The 24,975-nt window shown below is 41.0% G+C and overlaps 1 protein-coding gene and 1 pseudogene across 3 annotated transcripts in view; both read left to right on the forward strand.

The window, feature by feature from the left end:
* FAAH2 (fatty acid amide hydrolase 2) overlaps positions 1–24,975 on the forward strand; it is a 297,578-nt gene that overhangs the window by 23,241 nt on the left and 249,362 nt on the right. For all 3 annotated transcript variants that reach the window (XM_078362584.1, XM_078362586.1, XM_078362585.1), the window contains exon 3: positions 12,625–12,761. In XM_078362584.1, the coding sequence (XP_078218710.1) occupies positions 12,625–12,761 (137 nt within the window). The remainder of the gene's footprint in view (positions 1–12,624; positions 12,762–24,975) is intronic.
* On the forward strand, positions 13,986–24,113 carry LOC128930614 (large ribosomal subunit protein uL30-like 1 pseudogene; annotated as a pseudogene).

The raw sequence follows: 24,975 nt of genomic DNA on the forward strand, positions 1-24,975 counted from the left end.
ATCTTGCTCCTCTAGCTCTTTCCATTTTGACGATAGGGTGTCAATTTTGTATCTCTCCATTCTCCTCATATGGGCACTTATTGCTCTATACTTTTTTCTAGAGACTGCTTTAAATGTGTCCCAGAGGTTCTGGCACGTTGTGTCTTCGTTCTCATTGGTTTCGAAGAACTTCTTTATTTCTGCCTTTATTTCATTGTTTACCCAGTCAACATTCAAGAGCCAGTTGTTCAGTTTCCATGAAGCTGTGCGGTTCTGGGTCGGTTTCTGAATTCTGAGTTCTAACTTGATTGCACTATGGTCTGAGAGGCTGTTTGTTATGATTTCAGTTGTTTTGCATTTGTTGAGTAGTGCTTTACTTCCAATTATGTGGTCAATTTTAGAGTAGGTGTGATGTGGTGCTGAGAAGAATGTGTATTCTGTGGAAATGGGGTGGAGAGTTCTGTAAATGCCTATCAGGTTTGCTTTCTCCAGGTCTGAGTTCAAGCCCTGGATATCCTTGTTGATTTTCTGTATGGTTGATCTGTCTAGTATTCACAGTGGAGTGTTAAAGTCTCCCACTATTATTGTGTGGGAGTCTAAGTCCTTTTGTAAGTCATTAAGAACTTGCCTTATGTATCTGGGTGCTCCTGCATTGGGTCCATATATGTTTCGGATCGTTAGCTTTTCTTGTTGTATCGATTTTTTTACCATTATGTAATGGCCTTCTTTGTCTCTTTTGATCTTTGTTGCTTTAAAGTCTATTTTATCAGAGATGAGAATTGCAACAGGTGCTTTTTTGTTTTTCAGCTCCTTTAATTCATTCATATTCCTCTCTAAGTTATCCATTCTTGTTATCATTTCCTTGAATCTTTTTTCAAATCTTTTTTCAAGGTTCTTAGTTTCTTTGCATTGATTTAATACATGATCTTTTAGCTCACAAAAGTTTCTCATTATCCACCTTCTGAAGTCTAATTTCATCATTTCGTCACAGTCATTATCCGTCCAGCTTTGTTACCTTGCTGGTGAGGAGTTTTGTTCCTTTCTAGGAGGCGAGGTGTTCTGGTTTCGGGTGTTTTCCTCCTCTTTGCGCTGGTTTCTTCCCATCTTTGTGGATTTGTCCGCTGGTCGTCTGCGTAGTTGCTGACTTTTCGATTGGGTCTCTGAGTGGACACCCAGAATGTTGATGATGAAGTATTTCTGTTGTTTAGTTTTCTTTCTACCAGTCTAGCCCCTTTGCTGTATGACTGCTGAGGTCCGCTCCAGACCCTGCTTGTCTGGGGTGCACCTCTAGCTGCTGTGGCACAGCGAGGGATGCTACCAGTTTCTTTTTCTGCTATCTTTGTCCCAGGATGATGCCTGCCTAATGTCAGTGTTTTGGATATAGTGGGGTCAGGGAGCTGCTTGAGGAGACAGTGTGTACTTTATAGGTGCTCAATTGCTGAGCTGTGAGCTCTGTTTTTCATTCAGGGCTGTTAGGCTGCTATGTTTGATTCTGCTGCAACAGAGCTCATTAAAAAACCCTTTTTTTCTCAAATGCTCTGTGTTGAGGGGTTTGGGCTTTATTTTTGGATGTCCGTTGAGGTCCTGCCCAGCTAGGACACAGACTAGCCACTGTTTGCCTGCCGAGGCTCCGCCCTGCTGTTGTGAGGCTCGTCCTGGCTCTGCTGTGTTCTCCGCCACGCCCTGCAGCAGAGTCTCTCTGTTTTAGCGGGTTGCGTCGGGAACGGCAGGCTGTGTCAGCAGTGTGCGTGTATCCTAGTAGGGACGGGTTGCCTCGGCAACAGCTGGCTGCGTCAGCAATGGGCGTGTATCTCAGTTTGGGCGGGTTGCCTCGGTAATGGTGGACGCCCCTCCCCCACAGAGCGTCTCGGGCTGTCTGCACGGGGCTTGTTTGAAATTGCAGTTTTGTTTGTCCCACTGGGCCACCCCTAACGCTCTGTCCCTGCAGTCCTCTGGGCTGGCCCACTGTCCAAGTCTAGCTCTGTCTCAAGTCCAGCCCTCTCACATCTCCGGCTGCCAGTTCAATGGGGCACCCGGACTAGTGCGCCCTGTGGTGAGCACTGGGTAGGGCCGGCCGCCGCCACTCCGGCTGCCGGCTTCGCCCAGCGGAGGTTCTGCCTGGCGTCCCGTGTCTCCTCTTCACTTGGGAATTTCCCCGTTCCGTGGGCAACAAAGATCAGTCTGGAAATGCAGCTCAGACTCACCTCTCCGCGGACACAACGAGAGCTCCAATCCTGGGTTTTTCTCACAGCGCCATCTTGAGTCCGACTCCGAGGTAACTATTTTTTTCTCCATTACACTTATGAGGAAACTGAAATACAGAAAGGTTAAGTAAGTTTCCAAAGGAGACACAGTAAATAGGGGAGCTGAGAGGTAAAACTATGCATTCTCTCTCTATATTAATATTGCTCAATAGAAATACATTATGAGGCAAATATGCAATTTTACATATTCTAGCAGCTGTATTTTAAAAAGTGAAAAGAAACAGGTGGAATTAATTTTAATAGCATATATTATTTAACTAAATATATCAAAAACTACTGTCAACATTTTGTATTAGCCACATTAAAAAATATAATTTTGACATTTATTTTAGATTCAAGGGGCACATGTGCAGGTTTGTTATATGAATATATTGTATGATACTGAGATTTGAGACAGAAATGGTCCCATCGCCCAGATAGTAGCATGATATCTAACAGTTTTTCAAACCTTTCCCTTCATCACATCCTTCCTCCTCTATTAGTCTCCAGTGTCTATTGTTGTGATTTTTATGGTCATGTGTATCCAGTATTTAGCTCCCACTGAGAAATGAGAACAATGTGATATCTGGTTTTTGCTTCTTTCTTAATTAGCTTAGGATAATGACCTTTGGGCACATCCATGTTGCTGCAAAAAACATGATTTTGTTCTTTCTATGGCAGTGTAGTATTCCACAATGCATGTATTCCAAATTATCTTTATCTAGTCCAACATTGATGGGTATCTAGATTGATTCCATGTCTTTGGTATTGTGATAGCATAGTGATGAACATACAAATGCATGTGTCTTTTGGTAACGCTATTTTCTTTTGGATATATACCCAGTAATGGGATTGCTAGGTCAAATGGTAGCTCTGTTTTAAGTTATTTGAGAAATCTCCGAACTGTTTTCTACTCTAGATGAACTAATATACATTTCTGTCAACAGTGTAGAAGCATTCCCTTTTCTTTGCAGACTCGCCAGTATCTGTTGTTTCTTTACTTTTTTAATAGTAGCCATTCTGACTGGTGTGAGAGGGTATCTAATAGTGGTTTTTATTTGCATTTATCTGATGATTATTGATGATGAGCATTTTTTCCATAGATTTCTTGGCCACTTGTCTATATACTTTAGAGAATTGTCTGTTCATGTCTTTTGCCTACATTTAAATGGGGTTATTTGTTTTTTGCTTGTTTAATTATTTAAGTTCCTTATAGATTCTGGATATTAGATCTCTGTTGGATGAATAGTTTGTGAATATTTTCTCCCATTCTGTAGGTTGTTTATTACATCATGTGAGTGTCAGGATTAAGTGACTGTACAATATTTAAATACTGCCCAGTACCTGGCATATATCATTAATTGCTAAGAATCATCATCATCATCATCATCATCATCATCCTGGCACACTCTATAATTCATGTCTCCTCCATTTCTAGCATATTGTCATATACACATGACAGTGATAAATCCTCCTTCTTAGGAACTTCCAACAGTTCTTTACATCCATTTTCCTAATGCATCCTAACAATCACCATGCTAGGTAGATATTATTGTCCCCAATTTACAATCGAAACAACTGAAATCCAGTAAAATAAAAGAGCTTCCATAGTTCACAAAACTACAAAATGAGAGTTTCTTAATTTTTATTCATCTTGAAGGCATAGACATCATCATATTCATTTTTATGTGCTTTCAATATTTGTTGAAGTAATCAATAAGCACCATTACTATTTCCAGTGAGCCCAAAGATAATTATTAAAGTTATTTTAAGTCATACCAAAGGTTAAGTAGTGGATTTTATGTTCCATTTTCAATAATTAATATTTGTGATACTGAGAAATCATACTGGAATTGCATAGTTAATGATTGTATTACCACATACATTTAAACTGTGTTCTTTTGGGCATGTTGAATATTGTACTTTATTCTGGGAATTGCTGTAATCATGCCTATTATGGAACATTTGCAAAAAACAAAAAATTACCTATAATCCTAGCACCAAAAGTGTAGTTATTCACTGTTAATGTTTTGCTTACAATTTTCACATGATTGAGGTTATACTAGGAATATACTGCTTTAACCCTCTCTTTTCACTTACATTAAATAATATTACATCGTTGAATTTCCAAAGGGCAGTAGAACTTTTAGGAAACACCACTTTTTATTTTATTTTAAGTTCTGGGGTACATGTGCAGGATGTGCAGGTTTGTTACATAGGTAAACATGTGCCATGGTGGTTTGCTACACCTATCAACCCATCACCTAAGTGTTAGGCCCAGCATATATTCGCTGTTTTTCCTGAAGCTCTTCCCACAGCTGACAGGCCCCAGTGTGTGTTGTTTCCCTCCCTGTGTCCATGTGTTCTCATTTTTAGCTCCCACTTATGTGTGAGAAGGTATAGTGTTTGGTTTTCGATTTCTGTGTTAGTTTGCGCAGGATAATGGCTTCCAGTTACATCCATGGACCTGCAAAGAATATAATCTAATTCATTTTTATGGCAGCATAGTATTCTATGCTGTATATGTACCATTGTTTTTAATTGAGTCTATCATTGTTGAAAATTTGGGTTGATTCCATGTCCTTGCTATTGTGAGCAGTGCTGCAATAAACATATGTGTGCATGCATTTGTATAACAGAATGACTTATATTCTTTTGGGTATAAACCCAGTAATGGGATTGCTGGATCAGATGGAATTTCTGGTTCTAGGTCTTTGAGGAATTGCCACATTGTCTTTCACAATGGTTGAACTAATTTACATTCTCACCAACAGCGTAAAAGTGTTCCTTTACCTCTGCAGCCTCAGCAGTATCTGTTGTTTCTTGACTTTTTAATAATTGCCATTCTGACTGGTGTGAGATGGTATCTCATTTTGGTTTTGATTTGCATTTCTTTAATGATCAGTGATGTTGAGCTTTTTTTCATTGTTTGTTGTCAATATAAATGTCTTCTTTTGAGAAGTGACTGTTTATGGCCTTTAGACAACACCACTTTTTTTTTTTTAATTTTTTATTGCATTTTAGGTTTTGGGGTACATGAGCAGAACATGCAAGACAGTTGCGTAGGTACACACATGGCAGTGTGTTTTGTTTCCTTTCTCCCCTTCACCCACATTTGGCATTTCTCCCCAGGCTATCCCTCTCCACCTCCCCCTCCCACTGGCCCTCCCCTTTTCCCCCCAATAGACACCAGTGTTTAGTACTCCCCTCCCTGTGTCCATGTGTTCTCACCTTCCATCACCCGCCTATGAGTGAGAATATGTGGTGTTTCATTTTCTGTTCTTGTGTCAGTTTGCTGAGAATGATGTTCTCCAGATTCATCCATGTCCCCACAAACGACACAAACTCGTCATTTCTGATTGCTGCATAATATTCCATGGGACAACACCACTTTTAATGGCTAATACGGTTGCCTCTTGTAGATATCTATGATTATTTATTTGGTGACAAGGAGATTTTATGTTTTTCTTCTAATATAAATAATGAAGCACTGAACAGATTTCTGTATGGATATTTCTCACTATATTGGATTACTGTTCTTTTTAAACAAATTTATTTATTTTAATTTAGGTGATTCCTATATCTGGCATTTTTCCCATGTTATCCCTCCTCACCCTCCCCTCAATCCCCACCACCCATTTTCTCTCCCCTACCCCCCCAACTGTCCCCAGTGTGTGATGCTCCTCTCCCTGAGTCCACATGCTCTCATTATTCAACACCCACCTATGAGTGAGAACATACGGTGTTTGGCTTTCTGTTCTTGTGTCAGTTGGCTGAGAATGATAGTTTCCAGATTCATCCAAGTTTCTACAGAGGACACGAACTCATCGTTTTTATGGCTGCATAGTATTCCATGGTGTATATATACCATATTTTCTTTGTGAAGTCTATCATTGATGGGCATTTGCATTGGTTCCAGGTCTTTGCTATTGTACACAGGGCTGCAATGAACATACGTGTGCATGTGTCTTTATAGTAGAATGATTTATAGTTCTTTAGGTATATACCCAGTAATAAGATTGCTGGGTCAAATGGAATTTCTATTTCTAGATCCTTGAGAAATCACCACAATGTCTGCCACAACGGTTGAACTAATTTACACTTCCACCAACTATGTAAGAGTGTTCCTATTTCTCACATCCTCTCCAGTATCTGTTGTCTCCAGATTTCTTTTTTTAAATTTTTATTTATTTATTTATTCATTTATTGCATTTTAGGTTTTGGGGTACATGTGAAGAACATGCAAGATTGTTGCATAGGTACACACATGGAAGTGTGATTTGCTGCCTTCCTCCCCATCACCTATATCTGACATTTCTCCCCATGCTATCTCTCCCCAACTCCTCATCCCCCGCTGTCCCTTCCCTATTTCTCCCTGACAGACCCCAGTGTGTGATGCTCCCCTCCCTGTGTCCATGTGTTCTCGTTGTGCAACACTTGCCTATGAGTTAGAACATGCGGTGTTTGATTTTCTGTTCTTGTGTCAGTTTGCTGAGAATGATGGTTTCCAGGTTCATCCATATCCCTACAAAGGACATGAACTCATCATTTTTGATGGCTGCATAGTATTTCATGGTGTATATGTTCCACATTTTCCCTGTCCAGTCTATCATCAATGGGCATTTGGGTTAGTTTTAGGTTTTTGCTATTGTTTACACTCCCACCAACTGTGTAAGAGTGTTCCTATTTCTCCACATCCTCTCTAGCATCTGTTGTCTCCAGATTTTTTAATGTTCATCATTCTAACTGGTGTGAGATGATACCTCAGTGTGGTTTTGATTTGCATTTCTCTAATGACCAGTGATGATGAGCATTTTTTCATATGTTTATTGGCCTCATATATTTCTTCTTTTGAAAAGTGTCTGTTCATATCCTTCACCCACTTTTGAATGGGGTTGTTTGTGTTTTTCTCGTATATCTGTTTTAGTTCTTTGTAGATTCTGAATATTAGCCCTTTGTCTGATGGGTAGATTACAACATTTTTTTCCCATTTTGTTGGTTGCTGATTTGCTCTAATGATGGTTTCTTTTGCTGTACAGAAGCTATGGAGTTTAATTAGATTCCATTTGTCTATCTTGGCTTTCATTGCCATTGCTTTCGGTGTTTTAGTCATGAAGTCCTTGCCTATGCCTATGTCCTGGATGGTTTTGCCTTTGTTTTCTCCTAGTGTTTTAATGGTGTTAGGTTTTATGTTTAAGTCTTTGATCCATCTGGAGTTAATCTTAGTGTAAGGTGACAGGTAGGGGTCCAGTTTCTGCTTTCTGCACATTGCTAGCCAGTTTTCTCAAAACCATTTATTAAGCATGGAGTCCTATCCCCATTGCTTGTTTTTGCCAGGTTTTTCAAAGATCAGATGGTTGTAGATGTGTGGTGTTTCTTCTGGGGTCTCTGTTCTGTTCCATTGGTCTATATCTCTGTTTTGGTACCAGTGCCATGCTGTTTTGATTACTGTAGCCTTGTAGTATCATTTGAAGTCTGGTGGTGTGATGCCTCCAGCTTTGTTCTTTTTGCTTAGGAATGTATTCGCTATGCCAGGTCTTTTGTGATTCCATATGAAATACAAAGTGGTTTTTTTTTCCAGTTCTGTGAAGAAGGTCATTGGTAGCTTGATGGAGATAGCATTGAATCTATACATTACTTTTGGCAGTATGATCATTTTTACAATATTGATTCTTCCTAACCATGAGCATGGAATATTTCTCCATCTGTTTGTGTCGTCTCTTATTTCATTGAGCGGGGGTTTGTAGTTCTCCTTGAAGATGTCCTTTATGTTTTTGTCAGTGGTATTCCTAGGTATTTTATTCTGTTTGTAGCTATTGTGAATGGGAGTTTGCTCTTGGTTTGGCTCTCTGTGAGTAGAGCTGTTTGTAGTAATCTCTGATGGTAGTTTGTATTTCTGTGCGATCAGTGGTGATATCCTCTTTGTCATTTTTTATTGCATCTATTTGATTCTTCTCTCTTTTCCTTTTCATTAATCTGGCTAGTGGTCTCTCTATTTCGTTGATATTTTCAAAACACCAGCTCCTGGATTTATTGATTTTGTTTTTTATTTTTTATTTATTTTTTTTCATTGCATTTAAGTTTTGGGGTACATGTGAAGGACATGCAAGATTGTTGCATAGGTACACATGTGGCAGTGTGATTTTCTGCCTTCCTTCCCATCACCTATATCTGGCATTTCTCTCCATACTATCTCTCCCCAACTCCCCACCCCCCGCTGTCACTCCCCTACTTCCCCCCAACAGACCCCAGTAGGTAGTGCTCCCCTTCCTGTGTCCATGTTTTCTCATTGTTCTACACCCGCCTATGAGTGAGAACATATGGTGTTTGCTTTTCTGCTCTTGTGTCAGTTTGCGGAGAATGATGTTCTCCAGATTCATCCATATCTCTACAAAAGACAAGAACTCATCGTTTTTGATGGCTGCATATTTCATGGTGTATATGTGCCACATTTTTCCTGTCCAGTCTATCATCGATGGACATTTGGGTTGGTTCCAGGTCTTTGCTATTGTAAACAGTGCTGCAATGAAAATTCATGTGCATGTGTCCTTATAGTAGACGATTTATAATCCTTTGGATATATACCCAGTAATGGGATTGCTTGGTCAAATGGAACATATCTACAGCCATCCAATCTTTAACATATCTGACAAAAACAAGCAATGGGGAAAGGATTTCCTGTTTAATAAATGGTGTTAGAAAACTGGCTAGCCATGTGCAGAAAGCAGAAACTAGACCCTTTTCTTACACCTTACACTAAAATTAACTCCAGATGGATTAAAGAATTAAACATAAGACCTAACACCATAAAAATCCTAGAAGAAAATCTAGGCAAAACCATTCAGGACATAGGTGTAGGCAAGGACTTCATGACCAAAACACCAAAAGCATTGGCAACAAAAGCCAAATAGACAAATGGGACCTAATCAAACTCCACAGCTTCTGCACGGCAGAAGAAACAGTCATTAGAGTGAATCGGCAACCAGCTGAATGGGAAAACATTTTTGCAGTTTATCCATCTGACAAAGGGCTGATATCCAGAATTTACAAAGAACTCAAACAGATTTACAAGAAAAAAGCAAACAAGCCCATTTCAAAGCAGACAAAGGATATGAACAGACACTTTATAAAAGAAGACATACATGAGGCCAACAAATATATGATTTATTAATATTTTGAAGAGTTTTTTGTGTCTCTATCTCCTTCAGTTATTCTCTGATCTTAGTTATTTCTTGTCTTCTGCTAGCTTTTGAGTTTTTTTTTGATCTTCCTCCTCTAACTCTTTCAATTTTGACGATAGAATGTAGATTTTAGATCTTTCCTCTCTTGTCATGTCTGCATTTATTGCTCTAAAATTTTCCTCTCGTCACTGCTTTAAAGGTGTCCCTGATATTCTATTAAGTTGTATCTTCATTCTGGTTGGTTTTTAAGAACATCTTTATTTCTACCTTCATTTTATAGTTTATCCAGTCGACATTCAGAAGAGTGTTGTTCAGTTTCCAAGTGCTTGTGTGGGTTTGAGTGTGTTTCTTGATCCTGAGTTCTAATCTGATTGTGATGTGGTCTGAGAGACTGTTTGTTATGATTTCTGTTCTTTTGCATTTGCTGAGTAGTGATTTGCTTCAAATGATGTGGTAAATTTTAGAGTAAGTGCAATGTGGTGCTGAGAAAAATGTATATTCTCAGCACCACATTGTGCTGGATTTGTGGTGGAACATTCTGTATATTTGTATTAGGTCTACTTTGTCCAGCTCTGCTTTGAAGTCCTGGATATCCTTGTTAATTTTCTGTTTTGTTGATCTGTCTAATATTGACAGTGGAGTATTGAAGTCTCCCACTTTTATTGTGTGGGAGTCTAAGTTTCACTTAAGGTCTTTACGAGCTTGCTTTATGTATCTGTGTGCTCCTGTGTTGAAGGTGTATATATTTAGGACAGTTAGTTCTTCCTGTTGGATTGATTATTTTGCCATTATGTAGTGTCCTTCTTTTTCTCTTTTGATTTTTGTTGGTTTGAAGCCCATTTTATCAGAGACTAGGATTGCAACCCTTACTTTTCTCTGTTCTCCATTTGCTTGGTAAATCTTCTTCCATCCCTTTATTTTGAAAAGTCTATGTGTGTCTTTGTACGCGAGATGGGTTTCTTGAATACAGCACACAGATGAGTTCTGACTTTTTACCCAGTTTTCCAGTCTGTATCTATTGATTGGGGCATTTAGACCATTTACGTTCAATGTTAATGTTGTTATGTGTGAATATGATCCTGCCATTTTGTTACTGGCTGGCTTTCTTTTCCATTTGTTGACTCATTTTTTTTATTGCATGTTTGGTCTTTGCCAACTCATTTGCTTATGCAGTGACTGGTACTTGTTCCTTTCCATGCTTAGTGTTTCTTTCAGGAGCTCTTGTAGGACAGGTTTGCTACTGACAAAACCTCTCAGTAATTACTTGTCTGTAAAGGATTTTATTTCTCCTTCACTTACGAAGCTTAGTTTGGCTGGATATGAGATTCTGGGTTGAAAGTTCTTTTCTTTAAGGATGTTGAATATTGACCCCCACTCTCTTTTGGCTTGTAGGGTTTCTGCTAAGAGATCTGCTGTGAATCTGATTGGCTTCCCTCTGTGGGTGACCTGACCTTTCTCTGTGGCTGCCCTTAGTATTTTTTCCTTCATTTCCACCCTGGTGAATCTGACGAATATGTTCTTTGGGGTTGCTCTTCTTGAGGAATATCTTTGTGGAGTTCTCTGTATTTCTTGAATTTGAAATTTGGACTGCCTTGCTGGGCTTGGAAAGTTCTCCTGGATAATATCCTGGAGTGTGTTTTCCAGTTTGGATTCATTTTCCCCATCATATTCATGTACACTGATCAATCATAGATTAGGTCTTTTTACATAATCCCATATTTCTTGGAGGCTTTGTTCATTTCCCATCACTCTTTTTTTCTCATGTCGTGCCTTTTCTTTTTTTTTTCAGTGTGTTGATCTTCAATCTCTGATATTCTTTTTTCTGCTTGATCAATTTGGCTATTACACCTGTTTTTTGTTTCACATAGTTCTCGTGCTGTGTTTTCCAACTCCATCACGTCATTTATGTTCTTCTCTAAGCTGGTTATTCTAGTTAACATTTTGTCTAACCTGTTTTCAAGGTTTTTGATTTCTTTGCATTGAGTTAGAAAGTGTTCCTTTATCTCAGAAAGGTTTGTTATTATCCACCTCTGAAGCCTGTTTCTGTCAATTTGTTGCACTCCTCAGTCAAGTTGTGATCCTGTGTTTTTGAGGATTTGTGATCCCTTTAAGGAGAAGAGGTGTCTGGTCTTTGATGGTTTCATTGTTTTTGTGCAGTTTTTTTTCTCATCTTTGTGGATTTACCTGGCTGTGTTGTCAGGGAGCTGCTTGATGAAGTTGCTTGTCTGTCTGTGAAGGTGCTACTGAGTGTCCAGTTACTCCTTCAGGTTACTAGGGAAGTTTCCTGTGTCTTTTTTGTTTATACTGGGATATTAGGCCCGCCTCTTCTGCTGACCTGTAGGCACGGCTGGGTTTTCAAGAATGCTGTCCTGTTGCTCCGTAGATTTCCTGTGTTTTTTGTTAAAATATGTAGCCCAGTTCCACCCCTTTAGTGGTGGGTTGTGCCCTTCCTCCACTGGGCTGGATCATTCAGGGTTCATCTTAGACTGTGGCACTGGATGCACAATCCACTAGAGTCAGAGTTTCAGCCCTCTGGGCTTTGTGGGGGATGGTAGGGACCTGCTCTGCTGCAGCAGGCCATCTCCCCTTTTCGGCTTCCCTTCTCTCTGGTAATGGGGTAGGGACTCACCCAGCTGCTCTTGCTGACAGCTCCCTCTCTCTCTGGGGTGGGGGAGGGGGTAATAGCTCAGTCTGCAGGCTCTTATTCAACTCTGCACTTGTAATTCCCGGAACTTCACTTGCAAAGATCCCCTGTTCTGTGTATTGCTGAGGCTTTGGGGGAAGTGCTGTATCTGGACTGGTGTGCCAGAGGGGGAGCCTCCAACTCATTGGTCAGATGCACTTTCTGGGTGAAGCAGTGCCTCTCCCTGCCTCAGTCTGCCCTCAGTGAACTTTTCTTACCTAAAACTAGACCCGTTGAAATGCACCGGGTACCTTGTTGGAGCTAGATCTCTGGATTTCTGCGTCTCTCTCTAACTGGGTGTTGTGCACTGGAGTTGTGTCTAATCGGCCATCATGGATCTTTTCTGCATTATTTTTCTTGTAATGGATTCCTAAAAAGAGAATCACTGGCTCAAATGGTCAGCTTTATAAAGCTCTTGACAAGTACATTAACTTTAATATGTTGATGAAATATTAACATACTAATATGGGTATTCTTTTAATAAAGTTGGTCAGGTAACTTGTTTATGTAAAGTTTGCATCGTTTTATTTCTTCTTAGATTTGAGGAGGCGATGAAGGAGGCTCATGCTGTAGATAAAAAGCTTGCAGAGAAGCAGGAAGATGAAGCCACCCTGGAAAAGAAATGGCCCTTCCTTGGAGTTCCTTTCACAGTCAAGGAAGCTTTCCAGCTACAAGGTACTATTCTCTTATTTTTGGCCACATGAGTTTAACTCACAAGTGGCTACATTTTCTAAAAATATAAACTAAAAAGGATGTTATAAAGGTGAAGGACCAACTCATGCTGCTTCTTCCGTTTTAAAATGAGAGAAACTATTCACCAATTTCCATTGGAAAAAGAAATAATAATGGCCATTCTCTGTTAGCTCTGTATGGCATATGGGGGCACTATAATCAGTACCTATTAATCCTCACAGCCAACTTACAAGAAGTGTATTATTGATCTTATTTTTCAGATAAGACATTGAGGCTTATGTCTTTAAAGTAGTTTGGCTAAAGCCAAACTTAGATTCTGATAAATACCTGTGCTTTCTTTGAAACATTTCTTATTTTGTAACATCTTGCTAGCGTCAATAGTAAATGAAAATCTGAAATATTTGGAAAGTAAATGACATACTTTAAAATAAACCATGGGTCAAAGAAATAAATCACAAGGAAACTTTTGAACTGAAAGAAAAATATGATAATGTAACAAAACTTATGGAATGTAGATATATTAGAACGTAAAGGGAAATGTATGGCTTTCAGCAAGTATATTTGAAAAGAAAGATGTAAAAATCAATAACTGAAGCCTGGCCTTAAATGGCTCCTGGGAAAGGGGTTTGTGAGGGAACCACAGCCTCGTGTTCACTGGGAACATCTGGGATCCTAGCTATAGGGAAACCCTTGTCCCCTCTGGGTGTATGAGCTCGCAGGAAGATCCGGCAGAGAGCAGACAGAGACGGACCTTCAGAGGGTTTGGAGCCTGGAAGCTTTTGGTTCTCTGGGCAGCTTTAGCTGAAAGCACCCATAAGCATCAATCCCCAGGTCTTCCCATTCCTCCAAGGTTGTTCTGGCCAGAGTGACCTCTGAGCCAGGAGAGAGCAGGACCAGGTGCATTGGCCCTGCAAGGTTTCTTGCCTGCCAGCCCCTCCTAGCATCCACGCCTAGCTGCTTTGTAGGAGCAGTTGCACATAACAGCCCATCACCCAACCTTAGTGTATTGATACACCTGAGTACTTTCCTGGCTAGCCTGGAGGATATTCGATCCCCTAGGATAGCCAGAACTGAACCCCAGCTAGGGGACGAATAGCTAGGTGCACCCAGGGCTGCAGTATGCTACTAGAGAGCAAGGAACAGAGATCTGTGGACAGTACTGAAGCAGGGGAGGAGCTCCCACTTCTAGAACACTGAGAGGGAGAGATGAACGGGTTCCTGGGCCAGGTGAGATGGGCATGCCTCCCTCCACAGGTTGGGTCCATAGAGTGTGGCATATCTCTCTGCTTCAGCCTCTTCCTGAGAGGGTTGGTGGTACAGAACAGCTAATAAAAGAAATGCCAGTGCAGCACCACTGTTCAGAGGGACTCTTCCAAATCTCAGGAGCAGATCTGATGAGGGGAGTGCTGTCTCTTTCTGTTCTCCCAACTCAAGGGCATGCCAACATACTAAAGGACATACAAAAGAACTGCACAACTTGGTATTATCCTAGCTACCAGCCATTACTCTTAGGCTTCATCTACTGGATTGCAACCCAAACTACAACACTGATTCAATCATCCTACTAATATGTACACCTGTGAAACCAAGTGCAAGAATTCAAACACACATAAAGATTCTATATAGAACACTGTCCTTCTGAAAGGATCTGCAAACATAGCCATTTAACTATACTAAACTTACAGCACAGTTAAAGAAATACCAATCTTCAAAGATTGGAATAAATCAGTGCAAGTACTCTAGAAATATAAAAAGCCGGAGTGTTCCTGTTGACCTCAAAACAAGTCCAATAGCTTTCCAGAAATGGTTTTTAATGAGTCTGGAATGACTGAGATGACATAGACTTCAGGATCTGGGTGTCAATGAACCTTACTGAGATTCAGGAGAAAGTCGTAATCCAATTCCAGTAGTCCAAATAATTCAGTGAAATGACCCAAGAGATGAGAGATGAAATGGGCCTTTTCGGAAACAACCAAACAGAGCTTCTAGAACTTAGAAACTCACTATGAGAATTTCATAATACAATTGGAAGTATTAGCAGCAGAATAGCCAAATTGGGTAAAGAATCTCAGAGCTTGAATACTTTGCTTTTCAAATCACCTCAATCACACAAAAAATAAAGAAAAAGGAAATTAAAAAAATGAATAAAACCTCTAAGAAATATGGAATGATGTTAGGAAACCAAACCTGTGACACGTCAGCATTCTTGAGAGAGAAGGAAAGAAAATAATAAACTTGGAAAATTATATTTGAGGTGAAGAGGTTGACACCAATCTTGGTGAAGAGGTTGACATGCAAATCAAAGTGGTACAGATAATGGTGGTCACATAGTATATAAGATGACCATCCCCGAGAAACATAGTAATCAGATTTACCAAGGTCAGTGCAAACACACATACACACGCACACACACGCACAGACACACATGCACACACTCTTTCTTATTGTTTAAATTTTTTATTGGATTTTAGGTTTTGGGGTACATGAGCAGAGCATGCAAGACAGTTGCGTAGGAATACACATGGGAGTGTGCTTTTCTTTCCTTCTCCCCTTCACCCACATTTGGCATTTCTCCCCAGGCTATCACTCCCCTCATCCCCCTCCCACTGGCCCTCCCCTTTTCCCCCCAATAGACCCCAGTGTTTAGTACTCCCCTTTCTGTGTCCATGTGTTCTAATTTTTCATCACCCGCCTATGAGTGAGAATATGCGGTGTTCCATTTTCTGTTCTTGTGTCAGTTTGCTGAGGATGACGTTCTCCAGATTCATCCATGTCCCTACAAACGACACGAACTCATCATTTCTGACTGCTGCATAATATTCCAGGGTGTATATGTGCCACATTTTTCCAATCCAGTCTATTATCAATGGGCATTTGGGTTGATTCCAGGTCTTTGCTATTGTAAACAGTGCTGCAATGAACATTCGTGTACATGTGTCCTTATAGTAGAACGATTTATAGTCTTTTGGATATATACCCAGTAATGGGATTGCTGGGTCAAATGGAATTTCTATTTCTAAGGCCTTGAGGAATCGCCACACTGTCTTCCACAATGGTTGAACTAATTTACACTCCCACCAACAGTGTAAAAGTGTTTCTTTTTCTCCACATCCTCTCCAGCATCTGTTGTCTCCAGATATTTTAATGATCGCCATTCTAACTGGCGTGAGATGGTATCTCAATGTGGTTTTGATTTGCATCTCTCTGATGACCAGTGACGATGAGCATTTTTTCATATGATTGTTGGCCTCATATATGTCTTCTTTCGTAAAGTATCTGTTCATATCCTTTGCCCACTTTTGAATGGGCTTGTTTGTTTTTTTCCTGTAAATCTGCTTGAGTTGTTTGTAAATTCTGGATATCAGCCCTTTGTCAGATGGGTAGACTGCGAAAATTTTTTCCCATTCTGTTGGTTGCCAATCCACTCTAGTGACTGTTTCTTTTGCCGTGCAGAAGCTGTGGAGTTTCATTAGGTCCCATTTGTCTATTTTGGCTTTTGTTGCCAATGCTCTTGGTGTTTTGTTCATGAGCTTGCTTACTCCTATGTCCTGGATAGTTTTGCCTAGATTTCCTTCTAGGGTTTTTATGGTGCCAGGTCTTATGTTTAAGTCTTTAATCCATCTGGAGTTAATTTTAGTGTAAGGTGTCAGGAAGGGGTCCAGTTTCTGCTTTCTGCACATGGCTAGGCAGTTTTCCCAACACCATTTGTTAAACATGGAATCCTTGCCCCATTGCTTGTTTTTCTCAGGTTTATCAAAGATTGTATAGTTGTATGTATGTTGTGTTGCCTCCAGTGCCTCTGTTTTGTTCCATTGGTCTATATCTCTGTTTTGGTACCAGTACCATGCTGTTTTGATTACTGTAGCCTTGTAGTATAGTTTGAAATCCGGTAGTGTGATGCCCCCCGCTGCGTTCTTTTTGCTTAGAATTGACTTGGCTATGCGGGCTCTCTTTTAGTTCCATATGAAGTTCATGGTGGTTTTTTCCAGTTCTGTGAAGAAAGTCAATGGTAGCTTGATGGGGATAGCATTGATTCTGTAAATTACTTTGGGCAGTATAGCCATTTTCACGATATTAATTCTTCCTAACCATGAACATGGAATGTTTCTCCATCTGTTTGTGTCCTCTCTGATTTCTTTGAGCAGCGGTTTCTAGTTCTCCTTGAAGAGGTCCCTTACGTTCCTTGTGAGTTGTATTCCAAGGTATTTTATTCTTTTTGTAGCAATTGCGAATGGCAGTTCGCTCTTGATTTGGCTTTCTTTAAGTCTGTTATTGGTGTAGACGAATGCTTGTGATTTTTGCACATTGATTTTATATCCTGAGACTTTGCTGAAGTTGTTTATCAGTTTCAGGAGTTTTTGGGCTGAGGCAATGGGGTCTTCTAGGTATACTATCATGTCGTCTGCAAATAGAGACAATTTGGCTTCCACCTTTCCTATTTGAATACCCTTTATTTCTTTTTCTTGACTGATTGCTCTGGCTAGAACTTCCAGTACTATATTGAATAGGAGTGGTGAGAGAGGGCATCCTTGTCTAGTGCAAGATTTCAACGGGAATGCTTCCAGTTTTTGCCCATTCAGTATGATATTGGCTGTTGGTTTGTCATAAATAGCTTTTATTACTTTGAGATACGTTCCATCGATACCGAGTTTATTGAGGGTTTTTAGCATAAAGGGCTGTTGAATTTTGTCAAATGCCTTCTCTGCGTCAATTGAGATAATCATGTGGTTTTTGTTTTTGGTTCTGTTTATGTGGTGAATTACGTTGATAGACTTGCGTATGTTGAACCAGCCTTGCATCCCCGGGATGAATCCTACTTGATCATGATGAATAAGTTTTTTGATTTGCTGTTGCAATCGGCTTGCCAATATTTTATTGAAGATTTTTGCATCTATGTTCATCATGGATATTGGCCTGAAGTTTTCTTTTCTCTTTGGGTCTCTGCCGGGTTTTGATATCAGGATGATGTTGGTCTCATAAAATGATTTGGGAAGGATTCCCTCTTTTTGGATTGTTTGAAATAGTTTTAGAAGGAATGGTACCAGCTCCTCTTCGTGTGTCTGGTAGAATTCGGCTGTGAACCCGTCTGGACCTGGGCTTTTTTTGTGTGGTAGGCTCTTAATTGCTGCCTCAACTTCCGACCTTGTAATTGGTCTATTCATAGTTTCAGCTTCCTCCTGGTTTAGGCTTGGGAGGACACAGGAGTCCAGGAATTTATCCATTTCTTCCAGGTTTACTAGTTTATGCGCATATAGTTGTTTTTAATATTCTCTGATGATGGTTTGAATTTCTGTGGAATCTGTGGTGATTTCCCCTTTATCATTCTTTATTGCATCTATTTGGTTATTCTCTCTTTTATTTTTAATCAATCTGGCTAGTGGTCTGTCTATTTTGTTGATCTTTTCAAAAAACCAGCTCTTGGATTTATTGATTTTTTGAAGGGTTTTTCGTGTCTCAATCTCCTTCAGCTCAGCTCTGATCTTAGTAATTTCTTGTCTTCTGCCGGGTTTTGAGTTTTTTTGATCTTGCTCCTCTAGCTCTTTCAATTTTGATGATAGGGTGTCAATTTTGGATCTCTCCATTCTCCTCATATGGGCACTGATTGCTATATACTTTCCTCTAGAGACTGCTTTAAATGTGTCCCAGAGGTTCTGCCACGTTGTGTCTTCGTTCTCATTGGTTTCGAAGAACTTCTTTATTTCTGCTTTCATTTCGTTGTTTACCCAGTCAACATTCAAGAGCCAGTTGTTCAGTTTCCATGAAGCTGTGTGTTTCTGGGTCGGTTTCTGAATTCTGAGTTCTAACTTGATTGCACTATGGTCTGAGAGGCTGTTGGTTATGATTTCTGTTGTTTTGCATTTGTTGAGCAGTGCTTTACTTCCAATTATGTGATCAATTTGAGAGTAGGTGTGATGTGGTGCTGAGAAGAATGTGTATTCTGTGGATTTGGGGTGGAGAGTTCTGTAAATATCCACCAGGTTTGCTTGCTCCAGGTCTGAGTTCAAGCTCTGGGTATCCTTGTTGATTTTCTGTCTGGTTGATCTGTCTAGTATTGACAGTGGATTTTTAAAGTCTCCCACTATTATTGTGTGGGAGTCTAAGTCCTTCTGTAAGTCATTAAGAACTTGCCTTATGTATCTGGGTGCTCCTGTGTTGGGTCCATATATGTTTAGGATCGTTAGCTCTTCTTGTTGTATCGATCCTTTTACCATTATGTAATGGCCTTTTTTGTCTCTTACCCAGTCATCTTTGTTACTTTAAAGTCTATTTTATCAGAGATGAGAATTGCAACTCCTGCTTTTTTTTGCTTTCCATTAGCTTGGTAAATCTTCCTCCATCCCTTTATTTTGAGCCTTTGTGTATCCTTGCATGTGAGATGGGTTTCCTGGATACAGCACACTGATGGGTTTTGGATTTTTATCCAATTTGCCAGTCTGTGTCTTTTGATTGGTGCATTTAGTCCATTTACATTTAGGGTTAATATTGTTATGTGTGAATTTGATACTGCCATTTTGATTCTAAGTGGCTGTTTTGCCTGTTAGTTTTTGTAGATTCTTCATTATGTTGAAGCTCTTTAGCATTCAGTGTGATTTTGGAATGGCTGGTACTGATTGATCCTTTCTATGTGTAGTGCCTCTTTTAGGAGCTCTTGTAAAGCAGGCCTGGTGGTGACAAAATCTCTGAGTACTTGCTTGTTCGCAAAGGATTTTATTCTTCCTTCACTTCTGAAGCTCAGTTTGGCTGGATATGAAATTCTGGGTTGAAAGTTCTTTTCTTTGAGAATGTTGAATATTGGCCCCCACTCTCTTCTGGCTTGTAGTGTTTCTGCCGAGAGATCTGCTGTGAGTCTGATGGGCTTCCCTTTGTGGGTGACCCGACCTTTCTCTCTGGCTGCCCTTAGTATTCTCTCCTTTATTTCAACCCTGTTGAATCTGACGATTATGTGCCTTGGGGTTGCTCTTCTTGCGGAATATCTTTGTGGTGTTCTCTGTATTTCCTGCAATTGAGTGTTGGCTTGTCTTGCTAGGTGGGGGAAATTTTCCTGGATGATGTCCTGAAGAGTATTTTCCAGCTGGGATTCATTCTCTTCGTCCCCTTCTGGTACACCTATCAAACGTAGGTTAGGTCTTTTCACATAGTCCCACATTTCTTGGAGACTTTGTTCATTCCTTTTTGCGCTTTTTTCTCTGATCTTGGTTTCTCGTTTTATTTCATTGAGTTGGTCTTCGACTTCAGATATTCTTTCTTCTGCTTGGTCAATTCGGCTATTGAAACTTGCGTTTGCTTCGCGAAGTTCTCGTATTGTGTTTTTCAGCTCCTTTAATTCATTCATATTCCTCTCTAAGGTATCCATTCTTGTTATCATTTCCTCGAATCTTTTTTCAAATCTTTTTTCAAGGTTCTTAGTTTCTTTGCATTGATTTAATACATGATCTTTTAGCTCACAAAAGTTTCTCATTATCCATCTTCTGAAGTCTAATTCCGTCATTTCGTCACAGTCATTCTCCGTCCAGCTTTGTTCCCTTGCTGTTGAGGAGTCTTGGTCCTTTCTAGGAGGCGATGTGTTCTGGTTTCGGGTGTTTTCCTCCTTTTTGCGCTGGTTTCTTCCCATCTTTGTGGATTTGTCCGCTGGTCGTCTGCGTAGTTGCTGACTTTTCGTTTGGGTCTCTGAGTGGACACCCAGAATGTTGATGATGAAGTATTTCTGTTGCTTGGTTTTCCTTCTACCAGTCTAGCCCCTTCGCTGTACGACTGTTGAGGTCCGCTCCAGACCCTGCTTGTCTGGGGTGCACCTCTAGTAGCCGTGGCACAGCGAGGGATGCTACCAGTTTCTTTTTCTGCTCTCTTTGTCCCAGGATGATGCCTGCCTAATGACAGTCTTTTGGATATAGAGGGGTCAGGGAGCTGCTTGAGGAGACAGTTTGTACTTTATAGGGGTTTAATTGCTGAGCTGTGCACTCTGTTGTTCATTCAGGGCTGTTAGGCTGCTATGTTTGATTCTGCTGCAACACAGCTGATTAAAGAACCCTTTTTTTTTCTCAAATGCTCTGTGTTGAGGGGTTTGGGCTTTATTTTTGGATGTCCGATCAGGTGTCCTGCCGAGCTCAAAGGCAGACTAGCCACTGTTTGGCTGCCCAGGCTCCGCCCAGCTGTTGTGTGATTTGCGCTGTTCCTGTCGGCTCTGCTGTGGTCTCCGCCATGCCCTGCGGTGGAGTCTCTTCGTTGTATCGTGTTGCCTCAGCAACGGCAGGCTGCGTCAGCAGTGGGCGTGTATCTCAGTAGGGACAGGTTGCCTCGGCAACGGCTGGCTGCGTCAGCAGTGGGCGTGTATCTCAGTTGGGGCGGGTTGCCTCGGCAACGGCTGGCTGCCTCAGCAGTGGGCGTGTATATCAGTTGGGGCAGGCTGCCTCCGTAGTGGTGGACGCCCCTCCCCCACAGAGCGTCTCGGACCGTCTGCCCGGGATAGTTTGAAATCGCGGTTTTGTTCGTCCCACTGGGTATCCCAAACGATCTGTACCTGCAATCCCCTGGGCTGGGCTACTGTGCAAGTCTCGTTCAGTCTAAAGTCCAGCCCTCTCAAGTCTCAGGTTCCCGGTTCAACAAGGCACCCGGACAAGTGCGCCCTGTGGGGATTGCTGGGTAGGGCCGGCCGCCGTCGCCCCGGCTTCCAGCTTCGCCAGGCAGACCTACTGCCTGGCGTCCCGTGTCTTTTTATACTTGGGAGTTTCCCCGTTCTGTGGGCAACAAAGATCAGTCTGGAAATGCAGCACTGACTCACCGTTTGCGAATTCAACGCGGGCTCCAATCCTGGGTTGTTCTCACAGTGCCATCTTGAGTCCCCTCCCCCGTGTCTTTTTTATACTTGGGAGTTTCCCCGTTCTGTGGGCAACAAAGATCAGTCTGGAAATGCAGCTCCGACTCACCGTTTGCGAATTCAACGAGAGCTCAAATCCTGGGTTGTTCTCAGCGCCATCTTGAGTCCTCTCCTCATGCACACACTCTTAAATGCAGCTAGAGAGAAGGGTTAAGTCACATACAGAGAGAACTCCATTAGGCAAGCAGTAGAACTCTCAACAGGAAACTTAGCAACCAGAAGATATTGGGGGTCTATTTTTAGCATCCTTAAAGACAAGAAATTCCAACCAAGAACTTTATATCCTCACAAATAACCTTCATAAATGAAGGAGAAATAAAATTATTCTCAGACAAGAAAATGCTGAGAGAATATTTTTTAACTAGATCATCCTTAAGGAACTGCTAAACATGGATTCAAAAGAGTGACCCCAGCTATCACAGAAACACTCAAGCTCACAGCCATCATGCAGTATAAAACAAGTGTCCAATCAATTTTGTATAGCAAACAGCTAATAGCATGACTGGAAGAAAATCACGTGTATCAATACTAACCTTGCATATAAATGAGCTAAATTTTCCAATTAAAAGGCAGAGTGTTGGCCAGGCATGGTGGCTCATGCCTGTAATCCCAGCTCTTTTGGAGCTCAAGGCAGGTGGATCACGAAGTCAGGAGTTTGAGAACAGCCTGAGAAACATGGTAAAACCCCATCTCTACTAAAATGACAAAAAAAGACAAAACACAAAAATTAGCTGCCTGTCGTGGTGTGTGTCTGTAATCTCAGCTACTCAGGAGGCTGAGGCAGGAGAATTGCTTTAACCTGGGAGGTGGGGGTTGTAGTGAGCTGAGATTGCACCATTGCACTCTAGCCTGGATGTCATAATGAGACTCTGTCTTAAAAAAATAAAAGAATATCAGGCTGGATGAAGAAACAAGACCCAACCATCTGTGGTCTCTGAGAGGCCCATCTCACATGTAATGACTTTCACAGACTCAAAGTGAAAGGATGTAGAAAGATCTATCATGTAAACAAACAACAAAAAGACCAGTATTTTCTATTCTTTTTATCAGATAAAATTGATTTTTAAGCCAGCAACAATGAGGAAAGGCAATGAAGGACATTATAAAATGATAAAGGTTTTAATTCAACAAGAACACTGACTCATCTTAAACACGTATGCATCCAACATTGGAGCACTGATTAACAGAACAAAATCTACATAACCTAAGAAAATTCTTAGACAGCTACACAATAATATTAGGAGGTTTCAAAACCCAGCTGACAGTGTTAGACAGATTATTGAAGCAGAAAACTAACAACAAAATTCAGGGCTTCACCTCAACACTTGACCAATTGCACTTAATAGACAGCTACAAAATACCCCACCCAACAACCATGGAATATACATTCAGCTCGTCTATACATCAAACGTACACTACATGGTCACTCATACTTCAAGTCTCAATAAATTAAAATATTAAATCTTACCAAACACGCTCTTGGACCAGAGGGAAATAAAAATAGAAATCAATATCAAAATCTCTGAAAACTACAGAAATACATGGAAATTAAACAACTTACTTATGAAAAACTCCTAGATAAACCTTGAAATTAAGGCACAAATCAGTAGCTGCAACACTAGAAAGATGGTGAAGCAAAAGCAAAGAAAATCCTTTTGTTTCCAGAAAATCTCCTGAAAAAGAGGCAGGCTTATTCAGCCCTCAAAGCCACTCAGGCAAAGCAGGCACTTCTGGCAAAGAAGGAACAGGGTAAAGGAAAAAGGCTGAGGTTTAAGTGACTGGAGTCATTCCTACATGATTCCTGGCAGCAGAAACATGGCAAGGTGCATCTCAACCATCTAGAAGTGAAACCTCTTGCCTTGGATTCGCCAGATAAACATTCCTTGGCCTTTGTTGTGTGCATCAAAAGGATTCATGTTGTGAGTTCACTGGTTCAGAGAACTATTGCAAGACTTCACCTAAAGAAAAGTTTTCATGGTGTCTTTTAAAAGTCATCCCCCAGAACCTAAAAATGCTGCATAAAATGGAACCTTATGTGATCTAGGGATTTAAAAATCTGAATTCTGTCCAGGAACTCATTTTGAAATGTGGACAAGCCAAAGTCAACAATAAGACCATCCCTCTGAGAGACAACACAGTGACTGAGGAGCAATTGGAGGAGTTTGGGCTCATTTGCTTGGAAGACCTCATTCATGAAATTGCCTTCCCAGGGAAGCATTTCCAGGAGATCTCATGGTTCTTGTGCCCCTTTCACCTCTCAGTGGCCCTTCATGTTACTAAAAATAGAGTGGGCTTCCTCAAGGAGATGGGCACACCTGGCTATTGGAGTGAACGCATCAATCAGCTCATTCACCAGCTAAACTAGACTCAGGTACCAAACTGCAGTAAATTTTTATCAATGAAATGGAAACACTTTTTTTCTTTCTGTTTTTTTTTTGGGGGGGGAATTTTTATCAAATATATTCAGGGTAGATTATTTCCTGCTTTATTTTCAAAAACTGGAAAGGAAGTGTAAAAAGACAGGAAGTGGCCAGATGAGTGGCTTACACCTTTAATCCCAGCACTTTGGGAGGCCAAGGCAGGTAGATCACCTGACCAAAATGAAGAAATTTCATCTTTACTAAAAATATAAAAATTAGCCAGGCGTTTTGGTTCATACCTGTAATTTCACCTACTCAGGAGGCTGAGGCAGGAGAATCACATGAACCTGGGAGGCAGAGGTTGTGGTGAGCCAAGCTTGCACCATTGCACTCCAGCCTGAGCAACAAGAGCAAAATTCCATCCAAAAAAGTCTCAATCCAAGATGGCAGAGTAGGAGCAGCTCTGGATTGCAGCTCCCAGATAGTACGGAGCATGAGTGGTTACTGCATTTTCACACGGATTTTATTGCCCACAAACTATGAGATTCCTGGGCAGAGGAGCACCACGGGTCTCCAATCTGGCTGTTTCAACCAGCACGGCAGGTCTTTACACACAGAAAAAAACTCACACAGGTGTGGGCGCCATTTGAGCTGTTAACAGGAGCACCTGGGAGACAGAGTCACCTGTTCAACTGATTAAAAGGGGACTGAAATAGGGAGCCAGGCCAAGAGATTCCTGGGTGTAAAAGCACCACGAGCCTCCAGTGTGGCTGTTTCAGCTGGCTCAGTGGGTCTCTGCCTAAAATCTCACACAAATCCGGGCATCTTTTCAACTGGGGACTGGAACGCCTGTGAGACAGAGTGGCCTGTTCAACTGAAAAAAATGCGACTGAAACAGGGAGCCAGGCCAGGAGATTCCCAGGTGAAAAAGCACCATGAGCCCTCAAAGCAATCTGGGCAC

Source organism: Callithrix jacchus, chromosome X, assembly GCF_049354715.1.
Source record: "Callithrix jacchus isolate 240 chromosome X, calJac240_pri, whole genome shotgun sequence".
Classification (NCBI taxonomy): Eukaryota; Metazoa; Chordata; class Mammalia; order Primates; family Cebidae; genus Callithrix; species Callithrix jacchus.